General features: G+C 39.2%; 1 protein-coding gene across 18 annotated transcripts in view; it reads left to right on the top strand.

The window, feature by feature from the left end:
• The window catches only part of SNAP91 (synaptosome associated protein 91), a 67,157-nt gene that overhangs the window by 7,075 nt on the left and 35,062 nt on the right, over positions 1–25,020 (top strand). For all 18 annotated transcript variants that reach the window (XM_065056424.1, XM_065056426.1, XM_065056425.1 and 15 more), the window contains exons 3-10: positions 12,250–12,392; positions 13,469–13,544; positions 15,326–15,428; positions 17,369–17,462; positions 18,731–18,842; positions 20,295–20,401; positions 21,695–21,736; positions 24,083–24,153. In XM_065056424.1, coding sequence (XP_064912496.1) covers positions 12,250–12,392; positions 13,469–13,544; positions 15,326–15,428; positions 17,369–17,462; positions 18,731–18,842; positions 20,295–20,401; positions 21,695–21,736; positions 24,083–24,153 — 748 coding nt within the window. The remainder of the gene's footprint in view (positions 1–12,249; positions 12,393–13,468; positions 13,545–15,325; positions 15,429–17,368; positions 17,463–18,730; positions 18,843–20,294; positions 20,402–21,694; positions 21,737–24,082; positions 24,154–25,020) is intronic.

Below are 25,020 nucleotides of genomic sequence, written 5' to 3'. Positions count from 1 at the left end.
TATAGCAGAGGCACACCTGCCTCTAGTATTTTTCTGCTTATATTCAAGATACTCAAGACTATTTTGCTCTTCCTACCCAATTTACCTTCCCCCCCAGTGCTAGGTGTCCATGGCAAGGTGTTGGCTGCAGGAGTGGTCTTTGTGAGAAGAGACAAGGGCTTGCTCCATCCCACACATGGCCAGCTTCACAATGGACCCACCAGAGGACACAGCCATCCTCCAACCTTGTAGCACCTCCAGGAAAATGTATTTAGGAAAGGGCTGAAAACACTGGACAGGCAGAGGAGGGAAAAAGTGAGAAATGGCCACAGAAACACCAAAGTCAGAGGTGGAGCAGGTGATACTCCGTAGTGCTGGAGCAGATATTCCCTGCAGCCTCTGAAAGAGACCCTGATTCTAAGAGGTTACAGCTGCAGCATCCCACCCTGCTACCAAGACCATGCCACATGCACCCAATATGTCTACTGAGAACTTCCTCAGTCAACTGTGGACACATGTTATTGCTGAAGGAGCTGGGTCCAGTGTTTCTGGGGTTGGGGAAAAATTGGGGGGGGGGGAATGACATTATACCTCTTTCCTTTGTCTTACTATAGTCCAAAGATGAGTCAGTGGTACCAAACAGTATCATTAAATTAACATGCTTTGTTTCTTTTTGAAGCTTTTCAAGGCACAGATCAGGATGTAGGTAAGGGTGGAAAAGCACAAGTTCTCATGTGTGCGTAGAGCTCACCAGTGAGTGTCTGATGAAACTTGAATCTCCAAACTTCAACATATGGCATGCAGATTTGGAACAATATTCTGCCTAGCTTAGAGAGAGGAGTTAAAACTACCATGAAAACTAAAAAGCAAGGAATAAGGCCAGGAAACTGGGGTCTGAATCTCAGCAGAGGACATCTAGTGTGCTGAAAGAATGGGTCGTCTAGCACAGGGCTGAACCCTGAACTCAAGCTAAATGATATGGTAGAAGAAGACTTTCTAGCAGCATTGCAGTGATCTGTAGCACAGGGTTTGCAGCAGTACTTTTGTTCCCCTGAGTCAGCAGGACCATCAAGCTTGCAGTGTGGAGCTTCATTGGTAAGCTGATATTAGAGTATCCCGCTCCATCAGACTCAGCATGGTTACTTGATTTTCCTGCTGGCTAAAATTTTGCTTGGCTGAGAGCTTAGTGGCTTAAATAAAACCTGAATAAACCAGATGTTGGCAATTGCTAGAAGGCAATCTGAATACTTGGCAGAGGCTAACTTGTCACTTTGCAGGGTATGGTTAAGTCTGCTTTTTCTGGAGTCTTGCAAACCACATGCTAGACCCTGAAAAGTGTTTTAGTACTTTTGTTCATGTTTACTTCTGCAGAGCTGCTTGAAAACACTGAAAACCAGTATAAAACAAATTTTATAAAGGTGGACTTCGAGTCATAGCTCGTAGCCATTAAGCTACTTGTGCTCACAAAAATGTTCTCTTTAGGCTCTGAAACACATCTGCTGAAGCAGTTGAGGGACGCATTCCGCTAGGAGAGGGAATACACGAGCAATCTAGACTAGTGCCACAAATGGTATTGGACATCAGACTTGAAATGTCACTGTGCATGTAGGTGGAATATTAGAACAGTGTTTTCTAGGCTACTGGCAAATGGTGCATCCACTGTGCATCTGAAGCTTTTGGCAGCTTAGTTGTAGGTACAATATAGGAAATACCAGTGTGCTGCATTACCGCCAATTTCCAGATGAACCAAGTCTAAATACCCTTCTGTTCCTCCTCCCTGCCTAGGATAATGCAATCTCATGGTTTATTTTAGATTATATCTGTATCTTAACTTAGTTTAATGAAAGGGATTGGATGCTTAAAAGTCCTGGTGTCATGCTAATATTGTGCATTTATGTAATCTGTACTCTGCCATTAGAGCTGAGGCAGCATGTCAGTCAGTCCCGGAGTCTGTTTTTTCTAGCTATGGACAACACTCAAATGTGTTACAATATTTCTTATAGAGGAGATTTTGCGAGTACATAGGCATGATCATACTTGAAGGCCACCAAGAAAGCACATGCTGCCTCTCGTATGTGCTGAGAACTGCAGGTTGCTGACAGGATGTGTCTGGAGCTTGTGTCTGATTCGTGGCAGTCAAGTCTTCTTGGTTGTAAGCCAATATGCAAAATTAGCACAGGTAGAAAGCAAGTTGGCAGGAACTCCTGTGTTGTAGATGGGCCACAGAGCTCTAACAAAACAGTTGAGCCATGTGCTTTGCTGAGGTGGCTTTATTTTCTCAAAGAAGGAAAGAAGATGAAAGCGATGTTCTTTGCTGTTGTTTCTAGGTCTTTAAGAGACTGGGTTATGGCTACCCAGTGAAGGTAGATAGGAGAGTTCAGTGTTCACTTGAGCTAAGATTGTTCTGCCATATATTTAAAGGACCCAAGTTCATATATATTTTCAAGAAAGTGCCATAAACATGCTGTTCTAAAGAGGTGGGACAAGACTGTGGCTTGACTACTGACAGTATAGTCACTCTCTTCAAGCTGACTCTTGGCTTGGCACAAGTGTGGATGACACAATGGCAGTGGCTGCTTCCACAGCAGATGGTCAGTGGTTACCCTGCAGATCCTGGCAGTCTCCTAGTGCCTCTGGCATAGTGTTGTTATATCTCTTAAGTCAGACAGTTTACAGAATGTTCTAAAATGGTCCTCCATAGAAGTGAGAGGAAGACATGGCTGCTCAAAGCATGAATAAAACATGCTTGTCACCCACATTCTTAAAAATTGTGCAAGTTTAGGAGGTCCTCAGACTAAGGCAGTGATCAGTTATCTTGCCCCAGTGCAGAGCTGCAGGAGTTACATCTTTACACATAATTGAAGATTCCACATAGATGCACTTAAGTAGGAGTTCAAAAGGACTTCTTTTCCTTTCACTTCTCGTTTCAGAGAGTGTAGGACTTACATGAAAGGGGGAAGCCAGCTGGCCTGTTTCCTGGCTCTGAAGGCTGCTGTTTCTCATTACGTAGAGGATGAATATAGATGCAAGCTTTAACACATCATTGCATTGGTTCTTTAGCAACCCTGGAGTTTTAAAACCTAACCTTTTCAAAAGGAGACTTGGGTCTGGATCTTGCTGCATGACTCTGGAATCCGAGGTACAGTTATTGTGCTTGTAGCTCTTATAGCTTCATCTAAACCTATTTATAGGAGAACACACATCCTGCTAAGGGGCAACAAGCCAGAGGAAGTCAGCATATCTAGTGTGCAGCATTTTGAAAACATGTAAATTTTATCATGACTGATGTTTCATAAGTAGCATCTGAAACAGAATGCTATTTTCATATGCGAGCCTTGCCTGTGACTTTCAGATCTGATCCTTCATTCTGTGTCATTCAAGAGCCATTCTAGTTTTGCTAAGCTTGATTTAAACTTCAAATTGCCCTGTTATTTGTGATTGACAAGAGTATTGACAGGCAAAGTTTGCTATGTATGGAATAGATGAGTTTAAAGAACTACCTTTTGTTTATTGAGAAACTAGAAATTGCTTAGGCAGTATTATCAGAAGCTACATTTCAAAACTCACCTCCATAGTGTACGTAGGAGTTTAATTGACACTTCTGGGTGTTCCAGTCTAGAGATCTGACTCTGCACAAAACTGATGGATGCCAACTTCCCCACTCATCAACAGCTAGATAGGAGATTTCCTTTGCCAGTGGCAAACACGTCTTCCAGAGGCACTGGTGACTTTGAACTGTTAGATAGCAACTTACTACTGTCAGGGTTTTTTTTTTAAATGTTAGCAGTCCTAACTGCATCTTCCATCTCTATGGTGGATGTTACACAGGGTTTAACAGACACTTTTTTTTTTTTTTAGCATTGAGAAATCTGCAGTATATGAAAGCCTGCAGGTTCATGTTGAAGAGTAAAGTCTGTTGGTAGTTGATGTTAGTTTTTTCAGGATTTCTGAGACATAAACTCGCCTGTCTATGTGGCAGAAGCAAAGGGATTCTTGTTTAACTGGTGTAGTACAGGGAATGAATATAAAGGAAATGCATGTTTGGTTTTTGTTTTTTAGCAAGAAGAGAGCAAAGTTCCATCTAATCATGAAGGATATCAGTTAGTTTGTAAAATAACTGTTTTAAGGCACAGTATTCACATAAGAGGCTGCCATCTGGTTTTAGGAACTCTTACGGTCTTTCTGTTGCACTATAGATACATAGATACAAGACAAAATTGATAGAAATTTTTGTACTCATGTTATAAAGAATTTCCTGTTTAGTTGCAGCTGCTTCAGGATGCCTCTAGGAGGTCATAATGTTGCACTGACTACAGACAGGTTTGATTACACTAGTTTTCTTTTTCCTACAGGTATGTTCATGTTTTCAATAGGACTATCTGCATAGTTGTGGGCATTCCGTTCCCAGTTAAGGATTTCAACCCATGCTAAGCTTCTGGTGGCTTGTCAGCTCGACGGAGTGCCTAGACTCTGGCCTCGTTTGATTATTTTTCAGGCTGACCTTACTGAAGGTCACCTCACTCCATGACAAAATAGCTGAACTTTAGAAGAATCTGGCTGAGACAGTAGGAAAAACATAGACCGTGGTCTGGATATTGAAAGTTAGATGTGTCAGCTGCTGAACCTGCCTACTCAGCTGACCTGTTTCTAGCATACATGCTGTAGGTAATTAACATGTCACTCAAGTTGCTCGCACGTTGTCTCATCCTCAACCCTATTTTTTTAAGTATTCCCAATGTGTAACAGTGAAGCAGTGCAGCTGCAGCACCAGGCTCCTTCCAATATATTTTCAGTCCCATTCAGTTTTGTAGTGGATTACAAATTGCTGTTCTGGGCAGAACTGATAGGCTAGTAACAGTTTCACTTCTACAAGTTTATTAAAAACAAATGCTTTTCTGAGGAACATAGATCATTTGGGAATGGACAGTGCTAACCAGGGTTCATTCTTCTCAGAATAAAAATGACAGCAGCATGGCAACTGAAATAGCTCATGTACCATGCCTCGGTTGATTACCACTTTCTGCCAGATGTGGTTGGAGTGTAAGATCAGTCCAACATGTAAAGGCTGATTAGAAAACACTCTAGTGCAGAGATTATGGTAAATGACTCCATGCTGCTGTGGAAAACATGAAATCCTTACTTTTCTAGTGTAGCTGTGCTGGATAAAAGCTGCAGTTGATGCTGTTGCTGATATTCTAGTAAACAACCAAGTGATGAGAGTTATGAAGTGATATAACCAACAGATAATGTTGGGGGTTGTTCACCCTCATGGAAAGATAATCAGAGGCCACAGCTGGAATCCTGGTATCCAGTTACCCAGCTACAGTAGTCAGTTAACTAGATCTTATTGGCTTTTATCCTCCTAAGCAATAATCTTGCAACAATATACCCCATTTAAAATGGTTCTGTTGTATGCAGCAAGATCTAGGATGCAGTGGGACTGTGGCTTAAATGCTTGCATGGATGGAGAGAACAATTCTATCCCTTAGAGGAAAGTGAATAAATGCTTTGAAGGCTTGGCAGGAGATTGGCTGGTGGCTGCAGTTTCCTATTTCTTCTCTAAATTAATGTATATTTTGATTAAGGCTCTCAGGTTTGAACTGCTGAATGAAATGGCTTTTAAAATGAGGCATGTCAGACGTGTCAGATGAAAGTTCTTTTTTGTGCAAGTTATTCGTCAAATGCTTAACACATATGCTACTGGTGATGTTAGTAGGGTTTTTTTCCATGTCCTTGTCTCCCCTAGAGTTTGGCATCTAAGATGCCATATTACAATAGAATGGGGAATTGCATTTCTCCAAAACAATTGCTTCTGTATTTTAACTTTAGAACCATTGGCTGATGTTCACCAAATGCAAATGGCATTTTGTATCTCTTAAACTATTGAGAGATGTGCAAAAAAGGTAGTACAATGGTGATTTGTGGCTTGACTGCTATTTGCAGTAAATCAATAAAATAGACAAGTGGCACATTTAGCTCGAGGATTAATTGATGTTTCCTATCAACATAAAAAGAACTGCTCAATTCTTGTCTTTGGGCAGAAAAACACATATGTCTGTTGTGCAGGATTTGGGTGGAATGAGAATCTAGAATGATGTCTCTGGGTGAGAGGAAAGGAACGTTAGAGCAGTGATTTCTCCTCTTTCTCCTGCTTTACTGAACTTGAATTCTTGCCTGAGACAAATTCTTTGGTATTCAAAGTGAGTAAATTCTGTACAAATAAGGTTCCAGACTGAGCTTGCTGCTTTGGACAGGGCAAAAATGTCATGCTTAACAACTAAGGCTTTTACTACAGTGAAGCTGCTTGAAAACACTGGGGAGGCCATGGTCAGGAAGAAACCAGGCAGAATTGTTTGGGAATGGGGCTTTTTCCCTGTTGGTGTTTTGGCTTCATGCATGTGAGGCTAAAAAGCTGCTTTCTTTAGAATGTTTGTACTAGGGAGTTTGTGTAGCCCAGCTTCTGGGTGACAGCTCTGTTGTTCCAGATACTTAGTTCCTGAGTAAAATCAAAGCTTTTATTCTTCTGAATAGTTGGGTGATGGGTGTCAGTAAGGTCTTGGACTTTGTCCATAAAATATATTCATCACTAATTAATTAGCAGTCTTAAAGACCATATTTAAAACCCCTATGATGGCTGCTTAAACTTGAGCTTCTGCAGGTGGCCTGGATGTCATCTTTTAGTCATATTACCTTCAAGGAGAAAACTCAAATGTAGACACTAAAGGTAATGTGCATAATTCTTCCTTAGAGTCACTGGATCTATACATTTTTGGGAAACTTTTGTTTCAAGTAAAAAGTATTCATAGTTCATGGAACTTGAAAGACTTGCTTATGACAAGGTTTCTTAACACATTATAATCACACTTTTCCCCCATTACTACTACTTACAGAAACAGCTGCCTTCATTTCACCCTTTCAGATGCAGTGGAAGACTACCTAACAGCTGGCTTTTATTTTCCCTTTTCCAAGAGAGCTGCACCTTAGCCTCTTGGGAGGAAAAGTTTGTATAAATCATTAAGGACCAAAAGGGTCACAAATCCAACATAACTAGTTAAATACTACTAATGAGCTAGGGTGGTTTTAGCAGATGACTTAAGCCCAAATATCTTGCCTTGATATGGTGGGGAAGGAAGGGTGCAGACTGTATGAAAGTGCATTGGAATAAAATCCAGCAATGTTTATGGGCAGTAGATTTTTCAGCTTTGTTTTCAAAACAGGTATTTGGGGAAGTGGTGCACTGTTGTATTTAAAAAAGAGTAGTGTGATGAGGTGACTCTAGGAGGAGTAGTTATGTTTATACTGTCCTAAAATTACATTTGGCCCTTTGAAGGCAACCATGAGGCTGATGTGGCCCTCGGTGAAAGTGAGTTTGACACCCCTTCTCTAAGGCTAATTAAACTCTCAGTTTGAGAAACTGGAGGAAGCTTCAAGATAAATTTGCTGGTACTCAATGTCATCTGCCCTGTCTCCCCACAAACTCTTCATGTGATTGATGGGGAAGAAGAAACTCTTTCTCTTCTGCAAAGCACTTAATAGTATAAGAAGTACAAGTATGCCCATGAGTAGGAGAGAGGAAGAAATTGAATATAAAAGGTTGTTTTGGAATGGGATGCAGTCATGTGGTTCAAAGACTGATGGCCATGAGCTTTCAAACCTCAGGACCTGCAGCAAATATTTGTCCTCACAAGACTGAGAAATGTTTGGGAAGAAGGAGGTCTGTGAAGTAAGGCTGGACAGAGGATGTAGCAGTCCCTGTAGTTATTTGTAGTTCACAAGGATTATAGTTGCATTACTGGGAAAGTCTTCATAGTACCTGGAGAGCATGCACTGTGGAAGATTGTGTTTAGGTTTGTTGAGTTAATAATAAACATGAAAGTGCATAGGAAGTATCTGGAGCCTGCTGGACTTTGATAAAGGGTAGGCTTGTTGGGGTCAAGGTAAGGTGTAGTAACTCTTGAGGAAGCCTTTTGAGGAGGAAGGAGGAGACAGCATGAATTGCTGTTCTGCTTGGGACATTATTACAAGCCGGATTTTGATGCATGTTTGTGGAGATGGGGCAAGGTGAGGGTGAAAAGAGTAGATGGTATACTTTAACCTCACTGATAAATTCCCTACTCTTGTTTTTGGAATTGCTTGATAGTCAAAGCCAACAACATTAAAATCACTTAAGGTTCTCATAAGCATTTGCTGTAAAAGCAGAAACTGAGAACTTTGTTCTTCTTCCAGTACTGTTTTGTGGTCTGTCTTATGCAGACCTGGAAGTTCAGCACTTATGTTGGTTAGCACATGAGTGTAGTAGCTTCCTGATACAGTTGTCTTGCAAGGGAGAACTTCTACTGTTACTTGCCTATTTGACTTCTTTAGTTGAGGCTTGTAAACTCTTAATTTAAGACACTTCCTGTTCTTGACTAGCCTGGATTTGGAACAACCCTGCATTTCCTTTTCTGCAGGTTCAAGGCTTTATTTAAATACTTCTAAGCCAGAAAAATAACTTGTGAAGACTATTGTAGCATTCAGTGTAATAGTAAGGAAGGTCTGTAAGGGGGTTACTCTCAGAGATTTGGCGAAGTTTAGGAAGTGAATGTATGACACAGCTCAGATGCTGAGGCAGCTCGCCTGTTAATTCAACCTGGAATGACAGCTGCTCTTAAGTTGGCACCAATATCCCTCTGAACAGAGAGGTCTTGTGCTCTGCTGCTGTTTCTCTGCATACTGAAAAGTAAATTGTGAATGATTAACTTAGAGCTGGGGAATCCCAGGTCTGTCTACTAAGCAATTGTGTAAAAAACCAGAAACAAAAACAAAACCACAAACTCCGTCCCCCCAAACAAAAACACCCCTAACAAAACCGAATTAGAAAAATCCCTGCCCTGATGCAGAGTACAATCTGAAAAAGTAAAGGAATAAGGTAGATTCTTTTAAGTGTTGTAGAATTTTTGTCATAAAAAACAAATACCCCCCATGCCAAAAAAACCCAAAACAAACAAAAAAACACAAACAAACAAGCAAACAAAACAAAAAATCGCAACATAAGGAAGTGGTTTTTAATGAGCCTGAACAAGCCTGAAATTCTGAAGACAGTGAGACTTTCTCACTGTTCACTTTTTTACTTCATGGGCTTAACAATCACCAGAATCAGTTATTTCTTTTAATGATCTATTTAAAAGGTCACAAATTGCTCAGGTGTCCTAACTTACTTTAGTTTAGTCTTCCTCATTGAACTCTGTACCATTCCTCCTTGGTTTTGCAGATTAGTCTTTTTATTAATGAAGGTCTTAACCATACTCTAGCCTTGATTCTCTTCCCTGGATAGGTTGCAGATGTCTTAAGGCCAAGGCAAAAAATTGGCTAGTCAAAGAGTTTGAAGGCTGTTGTCTAGATTTAAGTTACAGTGTCAAAGAATTGACAAGCATTTATTCCATGTGTATAGCTTTTGCATCTGAAAACTTAACTAGAAAAAGTATATTCAAATCCAAATTAAATGTCTCAAGACTGAAGGAGAGACCAAAATAACAGCTACCAATATGTGAAGAGACGAAATAAGAGAAATCATGTACTGTGATTTGGAAATTATAATTTAGTCCTACAGTAAAGCAGATTCAAATGAAGGTTATAGGTCTTCATTCTCCCTCTTTTCCACTTGTGTGAAAGTCATGATGAGAAAGTCATGATGAAAGCATTGGCTGCTATTACTGTACCATTCCCAGTTCCTTACTCTGCTTGGAATTTGTATTTGAGCTTAGTTTTTGGGGTTAGAGATTAGCTGTCAATGTAGTAGACATGGATGCCTGCAATAGCAGAAACTTCATCAGGGAGGTACCTTTAAACCTTGTTTGTACTACTTCTTTGTACCCCAAATGGAATCACCTTTGTAAGATTGCTTCACGTGGTTTCTGATGGGCTGTGTGTCAGCTGGTACTCTTTAGTATGATATATTTTGTGTTAACAAGTCTACCTGTGACTTGCTTGTTAGACTCTGAACTTCATTGCCTCTTTGGAAAACTAAGTTTCTGTCCCACCAGTCAATGTCTGAATCTTTGGAAAAATCTATTTTCTAGATTTAATTTTTTCTTGTGTACATTTTCTTTTTCCTTATACCTCTTCTTCCCTACCATGCTGAAGGCAAATTAATTTTGCCAAGTCTTATTCTGAAATTCAGTTTAGCCACCAAACTGCTGCTCAGAGTTCATTAAAGTTATCTATGCTTCTGAGTTGCGCAGATGCTGACATTTGCAGGTTAAGTTGAAACTCTATGGTACTGGGAAAAGAAACTCAGGAAGCTCGAATTCCTTAACTTTGTGGTGTGACTTAGTGGGAAACAGCTCTACAAGAATTAACCCCCATCTTCTTTTTTAACCACCCCTCAGATGATGAGTAAAATCTTCATGCGTGGTTTAAATCTTTTCTGTGCACTGAAAGTAGAAGGCTTAAATTTAATCATACGTCTCTGCTCAGCACACTATAATTACTCGTGTCCTAAAACATCCAGAGCTGCAGACTGAGATGCTGTGCCCTCCAGCAGTTTGGAGAGGAGGCAGAAATGATGGAGTGACTTTGGAAGGAGTGCTGCAGTGGCGTATAGCAGTAGGCTCTGTTGCCAGCATTGCTGTGGGTGAAACTCCTCTCAGGTTTCATTATCTAACGTCGACCGACAGAATACACAATTCATAGCACCCTGCTTCCATAGTGAGCTACGTACTGAAACTTGGGAATGAAAGCTTGCAAATTTGATGCATATTTCCTTATATAAAGGACAAAAGCTGTCATCCTCACTAGAACCTCTGAACAGAATAAATGGTGAGCAAGCCACTTGTGACTTGCTCCTGGGCTTTTACAAACCAGTGTTTTCTATAATGCATTAATCAACAGTACAGAATAAGAAATTATTGGCCTATTTGTACAACAAGATCAAGGATACTTGTTGAAGGTCTATGATTTTGAGCTGCTGTCATGCAATAAAATGGCTTTACTACTGTGACACTTTGCTGGCAGAACTGCCTCCTTCAAGGGTAGCATTACTGAGTTTGTAGAACATTTCTAGGCTGGGGAGGGGGAAAACAAACATGTGGAAAGTCATTGACAATGGTTACTGTCCTCTCAGGAAGAGTGAAAGATGAGTATTTTCATTAGTAACACAGATAATGTTTAGTCTACTAGTTAAGCTTTTTAATTTTTAACTTTTTCTACTTAGGTCTTCAAACTTTAAGCCTCAGCCCTATAATTAGGTTTCTGTTCTATGTTCTTTGTGTTGCGTGAAGTCTTTTCCTGAAGTCTTGCCAAGGCTGTGTCTGGCATCACAGAGGTTTTTGTCATGCAGTTGCAGTATGCAGTTTCCAGCTGTGTCTAAAAAACTAGATAATAGCTTGTAGAAGGTCATGGCTGGCTGCCTAGCAAGAGCCTGTAGGTAATAGGTGATGTAGTAAATCAAAGATCTTATCAGTAGATGTGGAATAGAGATGCTAGTGGAAAGCTTGCTGCCCTACTCTTTATGATTTAAGTACTTATCTTAATTTCATGTACTCTCCTGTGCAAGTCTACACCTTTGCAAAGTACAGGATGCAGAGCTGTACTTTAGTCTTTTTCTCTAAGACAGACTAATGTCTTATTCTATTTATGGTGCAGTTGCTTGCAGGAGACTATTATTCTTCAGGGTAAACTAATGTCTATCCTTGTCTTCTTTCCTACTGTTCAAGAGGTCTTAATGCACACCTGAATGCACTCTTCTGCTCCCTAGGTCTGTAGAGACTCTAGGAGGTGTGCTGTAGCATGCTGATGAAATTCTAACCTTCAAGATAACTGGAGTATCTGTTCTGGTGATACCTATTTTTGTTGATGTGACTGGGCTCAGTATACTTGATGTATTACCTGTAAATGGAGAGTTCAGTAATACTTATTCATCTAACCCAGACTGAAAACCTACAAGTAGCGAAGTGATGTTATGTACCCTGAGTTCATCTGGGATGGAGATGGAGAAAGGTTAGGACATAGCTCAGGACAGAATTTTTGGAAAACTAGTACAGTTGGGTGAGAAGAGCCAGACCAATGTTGCTATCGCCATGTATTAATATAATCACAAAGGTGGGTGGGTTTTTTTTTTGTTTGTTTGGTTGGGTTTTTGTTGTTGTTTTCATTTTTTAATGCACAACATTAGTACTGAACTTGATATTTTTCACAACCATGTCCTTCAGTCTGGTGGGCTGGGAGCTTGTCCATGCTATAAACTTTGTCTTATTTGTAGCACCTAACACCTTCCTTTTATCTCTCTTACAGACTTGATCCAAGCAACAAATGAAACAAACGTGAATATTCCTCAGATGGCTGATACACTTTTTGAGCGAGCAACAAATAGTAGCTGGGTGGTCGTATTCAAAGCCTTAGTTACCACACATCATCTCATGGTTCATGGCAATGAGGTAAGCATAATCAGCTTTCTCTCGAGACCACGTTGGCACTGAGCAGACTCCAAGTATAACATGTTAGTAGTGCAAAGGCATCTCTTCTGAACCAGTAAGGACCTGAACAAAGGGCAAGAATGATTTGTGATGAGGAGCAAACTTACCTTTAGCAACATAGTTGGAGCCATGCCGAATATCTATCTCTTCGCTTACAAAACTGTAGCTTAAGAGCAAGCAGCAGCCTGTTTCAGGATGTTGGCAATTTATGTGCTGTCTAAAAACAGAGCTATGCAGGATTTAAGACTACCTGGGACTTCTTGACCAGGGTTAAAGTTGATGTTCTGGAACGCGTGTACTGCCTTCCAAATAGCTGCCCTCTCTGCATGAGCGTTAGAAGCTTCCTAGAGCTGTAAATTCAACTTGATAGCCTCTTGGGTTGTGTTTTCCTTGCCCTTGCTTTTTATTGACCTGTAAAGACTGGTATGCCTGCATAAAATAAAAAGCGTACTTAACGAACTTCAACATGACTGTGAAACGATTCCTCCGTGGCTGTATACAAAGTGTTTTCTTGCAATGAAGTTCTCCCATGTCACCGTGTAAATGTTTACTCCTGTCCTATTTTTCTGTTCCGAATTTTGGCCAACATTCTGGTTTGCTTTCTGTAACTGTTTCGGGCTCTTAGTCCCTGTACTTAATGTGGGGCCTGCTTGCTATTAAAACAGGCCCTTGGCTCGGCAGAAACTGAGGGCTGCTGGATTGAAAAGTCTGGGACTAGCCTGAATATTCTGTTTTGCAAGCAGATAAATCTTGTGCTTCCTCAAATCTCTTAAAGAATTTACCATTTTTACTGTTCCTTCCACAGTCTTTTTTTATATTTTGCACAGAATCTATTTTCATGTATACAGTAGGATATTTAGTAGACATTCAGGCTAAATGTGAGTGGATGAAAAAAATTTTGAGGAAGGTATTGCAGGCTAAGACAAAAATCTGGGTTTTCATGTGTGTATGCTGGAGCTGGACTGGTAATCTTCCTGGCAGGAGGTACAAAGCCTTCAGATACAGCCTGTGATAAGAAAATAACTTTTGTGTTGCAGAGATTTATCCAGTACCTGGCATCTAGAAACACATTGTTCAATCTCAGCAATTTTCTGGATAAAAGCGGATCTCATGGTAAGCCTACTCATGTCTATAATCTTAACAAGATTCTAAAGAAGATACTATTGGTGCTTTTCTCCTATGTTTGTAAGATGCAAATGATGTAAAAATGTGCTGCTGAAGCCTTTTTGTAAGTACTTAATGAATACACCAGCTCAAGTGAACAGCTGAACAACTTCAAAAAAAAATTGTCTCAGTTCCTGCAAAAATTTTACTCAAAAGGTGAAACCATACAACTCCCTTAGAAAATGCTGGTTGAAACTGGGACCGGGTCAGCTATCTCCTTAATTGTTATGGGAGTTAAGGATGAAATGGATAACTTTCCCTTTTTTTGGCTTTTACTCAGTCTTAAATGGTAATGTGGTTCCTTGGGGACACCACACTTTTTAGGAATTGTCTGGAAGTGTTTAACTGGGTGGGAAGACACCAAAAGAACTGGCTGTTTTTATCTGAGTAGTGAATTTAGAGAGGTCTAGGCAGAAATTAAGGAGTTTTTCTCTCTGAAGCTTACAAAGTCTGTTTATACTTTGACTCTGGAATCAATGAATTTTCCTGTTACTTCCCTTATATAGAAGAAAAGCTTGTTTCACGGTAGATCTTCTAGACGAGAGAGAATAAATAATTCTACAGCTGTCAGAATTTTTGTTGACTATACAGAATGCAGTAATGCTGCAATAATGGGCAGGATCGAAGCAATGCCATGTTACTCCATCTTTGGATGGTGATATGTGACACCAAGACTTGAGCATCTTTTAGAAATGGTAACACAGGGCAAGGACAAATCTAAACAAATATCAAAACTGTGCTTGCCTAAACAAAAGATGCTCTGTATGTTCAAAGATACTGGTATTTGGCAACAATGAATTCTGCTAAGCGCATGCTTTTGTGTTCTTTGCCTCTTTCTTTAAATTGTCATTTCATAGCTAATAAAACAGTGTGTCATAGATAATGAGGCGTCCAAGTTGGTAGTGTTAAGCATGGGTTGGCAGAGATACTTAATGTTAATTAAGGAAAAATATACTCAATGACTAAGTCAAGGGGTGTGGATTTTAACAAAAGCAGCAAAAAGGTACTTGTTCTGAAGAGGAGGATGAGTTGTCTTCTGCACACATTTCTGTAGCTTAGGGGAAGAAACTTTGAAAGAAATACCTGAAGGACAGACTGTAATACTAACTGTCCAGAAGTCTTACAGGCTCGAAGGTCACTGAAGTTTGAGGCTGCTTGTACAGTGTCATGTGCCTTGATGATCCCTGGTGTAACAGTTCGAAGAAGGCGCTAATCTCTGTAAATGTCATAATAATTTTTTTGTTCTGGTAAACCTAGTCAAGAGAATTTTGAAGGTTGATGTAAGAGTTGAAGGGATTGACATATGTAAAATAATGGGAGCGTTTAAGTTGCAATCAATCTTTTTCCTGGAAATCATCTATTTAAGTATGAACTTTTTGTTAAATTGGCATTCTTCCCCATTAATAGAGGGGTAACTCATTTCGCCATCAAAAAATATTATTGCGTAAGTGTGTAGGAGCCACTAGCGTGTTTCCCCAGGAACCATGCACCTGGTGCATTCCATCAATCTGTTGGAAGCACAGGACAGTGGTAGATTGTTTTGGTGCAGCACTACTGCTTTTTCTTCAGAAGCTGGAAGATGTCTTGTGATGCCCATTCTGTATGTGTGGTTGTCTTGTGCAACAGAGATCAAATAACCTTAGAGCCTATTGACTGTGTGTTATCATTTACTAAAGAAACTCCAAACAAGCAAGACATTTAAATGTAAAACATGTACCCGTCTTTTACAGGTTATGACATGTCCACCTTTATAAGGCGTTATAGTAGATACTTGAATGAAAAAGCGTTTTCCTACAGACAAATGGCATTTGACTTTGCAAGAGTCAAGAAAGGGTAAGCAACTCTATATAAGGGGAAGCAACTCTATGTAAACTGATAGACTTGCCTGACCCATGAAAATCTTGTTTGTGGCTTTATGCTTAATTTTAGTGTCTCAGTGACTTAGTTCTTACATTCTTTGTTTAGCCGCAATGAAGTACCAAACTGGTTGGATTTCTTAAGTATTTGTAATGGGTTAATAATTGCACAAGGAGGAGAAGAAAGACTGGGGTAGTAAGGCAAAACTGAAGACTAAAGTAAGGTACCTTGCAGAACTGGGAGCTTTTAGTGCTATGTGTTAAATCTGACTCTTATTAAATTGTGCTACAGTGAGACTGTGTTTAGGATTTGGAGAAATGAATGCTCTGAAACTGTATTTAGGATGTTTCATTACTCTCCAGACCCTTTCCATGCGAAAGATGACTGATTACAAAGGAAAACTGAAGAGCTGAAAATCTTAGCAAACAGTTATAAACTCAACAGAATAAGTTTGTAAGCTACTGGTTTTATTTCCCACAAGGACTGTGTTTAAAAAAAAGAAAGGTTAAGCCAGTCCATAGTGGTATGTTGGTATTTATCAGAACATTTTTATTCACCTCTGACTCCTATAACTGGGACTTCAGTGGCCCTGGATTCTCTCCTGAAGCACAGACAACGCCGCAAGTGGCTTAACACACCCTGAAGATGCAGCTTAATTGACTGCATGTCAAAGATGCTCCTGCTAATCAGGATTGTTCTGCCAGTTCTGGTGTATTCTGCAGCTTGGGATTCTGAGCTGTTAGTGTAAGCATCTCTGCCAAGCTTTCCTCTCCTGCTTCTCACTGTTGTGTAGCTGGATGTCATTGTTACAGTGGTAGTTACCTCTTGAACCTGTCTGGAATACAAATCATTAAGAAGCTTTTGACATGAAGACTAGCAGCTAGTTGGATTGATGTTTCAGGCAGGTTTTGATCCAGCAGGCTGCCATAGTACTAGCATCTACCCTAGGTTCCCTTTGTCACCTAGTGCCTTTAAACGCTTACCTTAAATAAGCATGAGTTTGAGTTGTTGGGGATCCTTCTGTTCCTGCCTTGTTATATGTTCCTGGAAAGGTTTTCTGTGTGTGTCATTTCTGATGCTCAAAACAATGTGCTGCCTCAGAGTATAGCATAAAATAAGCAAAAATAGTGGTATGTATTCCCTGAGAAGAGATGCTATACTTATCAGTGAATAGAATGGGGCAATAAACAATAGTGGTTGTGCAGGTTTGTGATATTCAGAGGTAAAAAATGGGCATGTGTTAGGACTGCATATAAAACTATAGGTAGCAATTAAGGAATGCTACACATCCATGACTGCTGCGTGATCCCATTGAAGTAATGGTTCAGTACTGATAAGACAGATCAAAGTCAGTGGAAGTGCTATGAAGGAGTAATGCAATTATAAATACCCATGAACACAGAGGAAGGAAGTGCTAAGCAAAGATTGCCCTGACTTAAACTGTCACTAAAGTGACATGCATATATAGTGGCACTTGATGGGGAAAAGAACCAACCACCTATAGAGTTTTTCATTGACCACAGATACATCATTAAAAAGTACTTTTAGGAATGAGTTGTCATTATTTATTCATAACAAACTTAATTCACAAAGACTATCAGTTCTCTAAGTACTTCTGTGACAGTGTTTCTTGTCAAGTTATTTAAACTCTGAGTGTCTTCTTTCCATAAAGAGATCAATCTCTTGCATTCATCACTCTAACGCAAAATCCTTCTTTGCCTGCTGTCAGGGGGGGTGTCTGGGTAAAATATTTTCCATGCCAGCTCTTGCGATGTGGGAAGCAGGAGAATCAGACAGTGCTCCAAATGTTTGAAGTGGATTATGGCAGCTTTAAGCTTAAATTCAGACAAAAAAATCAGTTTGGGGAGAAGGAAAGGGGAAACACCATGGCTTCTAATCTGTGTTTGCTCTTGCAGAGCTGACGGTGTAATGAGAACAATGGCTCCTGAAAAGCTACTGAAGAGTATGCCAATACTGCAGGAACAAATTGATGCACTACTTGAATTTGATGTATGTATTGAAGTTGACCCAGCACTGACTGTAGGCAGTGGCTTATAAATGCTGCATTGTAATTTAAACATTTCACTTTGTAGGTAATGCTTTACTGATCATCCCATTATGTGGGAAAAAAATCCCCTTTTCTGTATCCCACTAGGGTAGAGTAAGGTGAGGAATGGCCCTTTCCTATAGGTACAAAATATGCAGATTCTACTTTTTTGTTGTTGTTTTGTATTGTAGAGGGAGTAGGGGAACAGTGTGGGAAATGAGGGCTCTTGAGGAACGATGACTTGGAGCTAGGAGTTTCGTTTTCTGCATCACTAAGGGGAAGAAATGGACAAAGCAAGGAGAGTGAAGAATCTTTTTTTCTGTCTCTTGGCAACCAGATTATTTTTTGGAGGTAGAGAAAAAGCAGTTAAAATATCACACATCCATTGTCTGGCTTCCTCAAAACCTTCATCTTGTTTTCAGCTGTAAACTGGATTGGATAAACTTTGATCTAGACTATTCATAGAAATAAGCGTCTACAATATATTTATAATGTAATCATGTTATGAATGTCGGTGGAATTATTTATCTGCCTTAAGGATAAATACAGGAGTCAGTTGTTGTAGGAGGCACGGTGTAATGTTGGAAAGAGGTCTTTGAAGGAATCAGTCTTGAAGTTCCTTCTGTTCTTTGTGGGCGGAAGGACACAATCCCAGATAGGATACTGGGCCCACTAGAGCTTTCAGGGGAAAAAAGCCTTAGAAATACATGTCTTGGTAATGTATTTTCATTACTTAAATGGCATTGGAATTGTGATAATGGTCTTGAAAGAGGAGATATGTTTTAATAAAACAAAGATCTTTTAATAAATAAGCACTTATTTTTTGCCCAAGTTCATGTGAGAACTGGAAAGGTCTTGACATCATTAACCCAAATGTATTACCAAGTAGACTACTGAGGTTTTGTTCAGCTCCACTGTGAACTGACATCTTTTGTCCAGTTTCATTACATCTTTGTTAATAGCTTCTCTGCTTTCCACCTCTGTGATAAGTGAAGGATTCAAGACTACGATGTTTACTGTTGATGGGAATACTCCTCTGCTGTAGTGGATTGCTTGGGAGTGGTGAAGAAAGCAATCCTTGATCTGCTAACTGAAATATTTGTTTGGTTTCTTTGTGTGAAAGCCTGTCTTCTGTGCTTGATCCTATAACAGCATCAGATACCTGGTGCAAGCTAAAACCTCTGATTGCATTCAGTAAATCTGGTATAAATAACTGGTATTTTATTTGTAGGTTCATCCAAATGAACTGACAAATGGTGTCATAAATGCTGCATTCATGCTTCTATTTAAAGATCTTATCAAACTTTTTGCTTGCTACAATGATGGGGTTATTAACTTACTAGGTAAGTAATCTGGTGTCTATATTTCACATATCATGAGCAAATGAGAAATGAGTTTCAGATCTGCTTCAGTTTTTGTTTGTTTTTTTGTTGTTGTTGTTTTACTTAATTTTCTTTAAAAAATGAATAAATTTTTCTTGACTAATCTATTTTGAAGTGAGAGAAAACTTTAAGCCATAATTTCTTATATCAGTGTTCATCTGAGGCTGGATTGTTATATGCCCTTAGTGTCATTATGCCCTTAAAATTGAACAGAAATCTACTTATAGGTAGGGAGCATTTCTGTGCTCAAAGAAATGTGCGGTATTCTTTGAAGTTAGCAAGGCAACTTTTGCTATTTGATTGTGTTTTTAAGATGCCCAGATTATTCTGTTATCCATGGTATGTGATAGCCTTACATGAAGTAATATACTCCTGAATAACATTCCTGACCTGCCTGAAAGCATGACTGCCACAGCTGGATCCTCAACAGAACAATACCTACCATCAGGCTGCAAAGTCTATCGGAGGCTGTGAACACATTCTGAAGCTCAGACATCTTAGTCTGATCACCAGCATAATGTACTTTAAGCTGTCCCCGCAAAAGGCTTTGTTATGAAGTCTAAAACCAGGAGTTGCTGTAAACTGTAGGAAACTTAACTGGTCTTCTAGAAAATGAGCTTTAACTGTTAAAACTAGTGAGCACTTCAGCGGGTCTATAAAGACAGCTAAAAACTGAGATTGCTTGGTGAGCGTTACTGACCTGAAACTCTGACTGCAACAGGAATGAACAGAGGGGTTACAGAGATTGAACAGGCAATTCAAAAGATGTTCCTGAGCCATGAAGCTCAGACAGCTTTTTTGTGCCTGTTACAATGCTTTCTGATGGTTTCATAAAAGTAAATCCTAGGTGTTTTGGCTGAAACTGTAGACATGAGAAGCTTTTGGAGCAGATACAAATGTGTTGAGCATAACAATTGGATTAAGATTTTGCTGCCTACTGCTAATTGAAGTGTAAGTTCAAGTTGAAATATGTGGCAGTTGTGCTCGATAATGGACATGAACCAACTTTAAAGGGCTACTCAAGTGGAAGAAGTATTGTTCTTCGGGCTGAGCACAACTTGGGAGAGGTCCTAATAATATAGGTTTAAGTACCCTTAATTATTTTTAATTTTAACTTTGGTAGCTACTTCACCTGCTTACTTTTTATCCTTAAGAACCTGATTGAGATCAAACACAATGCTATAGCTGGTTGGGTTGCAATTTTCCAGGCTATATAGCCCTTCCACAGCTTGGCAAGCCCAGCTTCTAAATTATGCTAAGGACTAGGAACATCACTAGACTAGTGTCCAAGTAGAAAAATCTTAATGGAGTGCGATATTCTTGAAACATGATTTTCCTGAAAACTAGAGTTGCTGTTGAATGCAAACATAATGTAAGATATCTCAACTGAAATTCCCCCAATTATTTCTCTAGAGAAATTTTTTGAAATGAAAAAGGGACAATGTAAAGATGCTCTTGAAATCTACAAACGATTTCTTACTCGAATGACCAGAGTATCAGAGTTTCTTAAAGTTGCAGAGGTAAGTGACTTCCAGTCTTCTGAAGTCTGGCACTTAAGTATTTTGTGAATATTTTTAGCACCTATATAAAATATTAATAGCATTTGTTAAGCATCTGACTCACTGTGTGTAAATGTGAGGCAATATACAAGTTTCCTGGATCTGCTTGTTCAGCTCTTCTTGAACTCATTAAGCCTTGTTTAGAACTTCGACGTGTCTCGACTGTCCAGCCAGCCTCAACTTTCCTGGTAACAGGTGACATGACTTCTACTACATCAATATTTCTTGGAAATGCTGTAATACATGCATGCTTCTAGGACAGCATTGAACATTAGAGGAAGATACAGCAATTAGGAATAAGCACATGAGGATTTTGTAAGTCTGCTTTTTGAGTCTTTGCAGCCAACTTCAAGTTAACTGGAATGTGAGGTTATCACCCTCTTATGTGGATAATACAAATACTACATGGTTAATTAACTCCTTTGCTGGGCTCCCATTTGTGGCAGTTGGCTCCTTGACACAAGATGTACATTTTCCATGTTTCATGCTGGACAGCAGTAATTAGCTGAATAAAAGGTTTGTTTCTTTGCTAATATACTTTACTATTTCTGAATGAACCTGCTAGACTCCTGAATGACACGAATGTGTGAGATGACTGTTTAACTTGAGGGAGTGATGTACTTTAGACACCTATAGGTCAGCTTTGCAGGACAGGTATTGTAGTGACTATATTTCAGGTTTACTAAGGGCAGTGGAACTTGTTCTTCCACAAAAGCAAAACCAGTGAGCAACTTGAAGAGCCAGAGTGAAGCAACAAGACAGCTGATAGAAGATTGCAGATGTAGACCTCACCTTGCTGTGTTCGAAATGCTAGGAGAGAACGGCAGAACAACAAAGTGACTTGAGCTTTACCATTTTTTTTAAAGTGATGTCTTCTAGGATTTGCTCACTGGCTGAATTTCAGAGAACTTCATTAGGATAGACAGGTGTCTGTGTTTGGCAGCTCAGTGATGCTGTCCCCCGACACAACTGTGTGTGACCAGAAAACCCTGCCCGACTTACAGTAAGGAGCATGAACCTTTACCTGGCTGGAATCACACTTTTTTTTTTCTTTAATGGATATGCAATTTGTAGAAAACAAACACACAAAACCCAACCACAAACTATTGAAGGTAGCTACTGGAAAGCTGGGCATCTGCACTTGTGTACTGTAGTCTTTTTCTACATTGAAGAGTGTACAACAGTTCTAGTCAAAATTAGTGCCTGCTGTAATGGAATAATGCACTTAAGTTTTACCTTTTTTTATATCCGCAGCAAGTTGGAATTGACAAAGGTGATATCCCTGATCTTACACAGGTAGGTAAGCTTCTCTTGTAGTCTTGTTGGATCTGTGTAATAACTAAAATTTCTGTTACTAGGAAACATGCCAGGAATGTGTGCAAATAGGAAGTGCCCAAAGCTGTTTTTAAGATTGATATAACTAAAATAGTATCTTCCATTATGACTTGTGACCTATAGTTGAAGGGTAGACTGTTTTGCTCTTTCCTTGCTAAAGGACAGACTTTTGCAGCTTGTAACTCAAGTCCATTTTTGACAACAGACAGTGTAGAGATTGTGGTGTGACTTGCTTCATAATCTCTCCCTGACACGGTCTTTTTCCAGAGATGAAATTCAGAGCAGCACTAGCACTACTGTCTTGGTCTAGGTACAGTAAACTTGAAGTTTAAATGCAGAAGTTGTGATTTGATTGCTGAACTTCTCTGTCAGTATGCATCAAAACTTTGAACATCAAAACTCACTTATGCTGTAGCTGTTTCTATCGTTCCGGTCCATTTTCAATAACACTTGCAAATTGGCCTGGGTGCATGGCTTTGTGTTTAATGTGAAAAGGATATTTACTGTCATCTTTGGACTTTTTAGTTTGGCTGCAAGGTTTTGGAGGCTGAGGAGGCACCTTGGCTGCCAAAGAGCTTGGCTCATTTTTATGTATTAGTAATTCTTAAAGTATGGTAGTTTTGTGCCAAATAGCTGAAGCAGCATCTAGAAGAAATTAAGCAATGTTAAGTGTTGCAAACTGGACACCAGACAATATTTAATTTCCAAATTGTTGCATCTGGGTAGAAATTTTCTAAAGCTTCCTCTTTTGACAGAAGAGTTTCATATTACCTTGCTGGCTTTTAAGAAATCTATGAATAATATATTGGAAAGCTATTTAAAGTGTGTAGAGGTAACTAGTAATAGGAAATAATAATGGATTTTTTTTTTTTTTGAAGCATAGCTTTCTGCTTACATGTTTAAGTGGACACAATTTGTGTCTTACACTATAGCCGTTTTTAATATGTATAAGTCTGATTTTTTTTTTTCCCTGCAAATGAGAGCCTTTGTTCATATTTTTCTTGCTGCTGGAGAATTCTAAATAAGTCACATGTATTTAAGAAATTCTTTCTTATCCTCAAATTAGATGAAAATAAATAAATATGTCTATAAAATATCAATGATTCAGATGTTTCTGTATTGAATATGTCCGTAGGACATATATAAACTCAAGCCATCATTTAAGTATTTTTTGAGCATTTTAAGTTTCTGCATGTGTAAAGTTACCTAATTGCTCAGTTTTAATGCCAAAATTAATATGCAGACACTATCCTCTAAGTACACTTAGCTGTACATTGGTACCAGCAGGTACTAAGCATCCTGAAACGTCTGATTTAGCCAGGCAACTGCTTTTCAGCATCCTGTGTATATGAGCAGTGGATAGTCTGTTTTCAGGAATCACAAACTGGCTTTTTGATGCATATGTAAACCCTGAAATTAAAGACCGTATGAGAAACACCATAGGTATTGCTGTCAAGAGTTGTGGCTGATCTTAAAGAGATTAAACAGGGAATTCTCTTGATCAAAGACTGTACCATTGATGAACTGGTAACCCTGATGAAATACATGAGTATTATATGCTATTGTTTCTCTTGAGGGTTTCTTCCTTGCTGTTTTCATACTGGAGTAGCTAAGCTCACTGTAATTTGTATTTAGGGCTGCTTTTCCTATCTACCATTGTAACAGCAAGTGCATGCCTGTGGGTATTGCCTGACCACAAGAATGTTGCTTAAAATCAAACCTAAGATCAAGGAGGTTTGAAAAAGCTTAGTTTTTGTAGTTGTCTAAAAATGTAATCCTTCCCAATTTTGAGTTAGCTGCTGGGCTCAGTAACCTGTGTCTGGCCACCATTTTGAAAAGACACAGGTGTAAGATTTTGTGATGCTGAGAGTCTTGAATGAAAGGAAAGTGCTTTTGGGGATGTTGGAAAGGACTTCTAGTTTGTTTTGTTTAGACTGCAAATATAATCTAGCCCTCTGGTCATGAAAAAGGTGTTGGAGGTCTGGCCGAAAGCAAAACTGAAAAGATGACCTTGAACCTGTTACTTTTAAATTCACCCCTGTGGATGTCTGCGCTGTTGTCAGTGTTTAACACTGACTCAAAGCATGATCAGCAGCACATCCTGGATTTAGGCTTCAGATGCTCTTCAGTAGAGGTAAATGTTTTCTCTCTGCAAATTTGGACACAGTATTATATTTCAAAAGCTGTCATTGCCTGAATACTTCTAGCATGGGAATCGACTGTTTTCAGGGAAGTTGGTGCTGGGCTTCAAAATGTTGTTGGATCAGTGCAATGTGTTTAGAAGTATGTCTTTATCTTTGCTTTAAGGCTCCTAGCAGTCTCATGGAGACCCTTGAGCAACATCTAAACTCGCTGGAAGGAAAAAAACCTGGCAACAAGTAAGTGTATATATTTTACTATGAATCAAGGCAAAATGTGAGACTAGTTGAAATTTAAGTTTGTCTTCCCCAACCTCCTTTTGCCACTTAGCTGGAAAATAAGCTGCAGTAAGACTGGGCTTTTCCTTTGCCTTACAAAGTTGTCTTAATGGCAACATCATTTTTCTAACTGAGGTAGGGGCAAGTGACACACCTAACAACTAGACATTTTCCAAAGTGAATCAAAATTAACTATGGAAAACTCCTAAAAGGAACTGTTTTCCCTTGCTACTAAGGCTTTTGTCATCAAAATTGATTTGTTTTCTAATGACTTTGCATCTTCTTATTATATACTTGTTGTGATTAAGTCTAGGAAGGATTAAGCTAAACCTGTGTTTTCTCTTTTACTGTTGCTTTCCTTGCAATTTAGCGAAGGGTAAGTACATATGTTTCCATATCACTTGCATGCAGATGTGGTTATTTTTTTATAAGATGGCTTGAAAAATTAGAAATAGATAGCTTTTAATTGTACCTAAACTGTTGCTTACTTTTCTATAGAGTCCTTAAGTTATTTTTAGTCATTTCTGTCTTAGCTCCAGATCTTCTAATAATTTCTACAGCTCCTAGGACTTATCCAATTCAAGTAACCCATAGGATGGATATGGTTAGTTCAATACTGGCACAGTTTTAACTTCAACTCCTCCTTTCATCTCTAAGATCAAAGCAGCTCTAAAAATATGTAGCAGTATTTTCATATCTCATAATAATGAAAGTAAGCAAATGCACTGACACACATTTTAACTCATGATTAAGGCTCTGTCATTTAGTATTAGTGTTTTTCCTGCATGTGGAAGGACTTTCAGGTTGGACTTGCCAACTAACTGTTTC

This window comes from Columba livia, chromosome 3, assembly GCF_036013475.1.
Source record: "Columba livia isolate bColLiv1 breed racing homer chromosome 3, bColLiv1.pat.W.v2, whole genome shotgun sequence".
In the NCBI taxonomy this organism is placed as follows: Eukaryota; Metazoa; Chordata; class Aves; order Columbiformes; family Columbidae; genus Columba; species Columba livia.
Note: the sequence above shows the minus strand (reverse complement) of the source record. Positions and strands in the feature narration are given on the sequence as shown.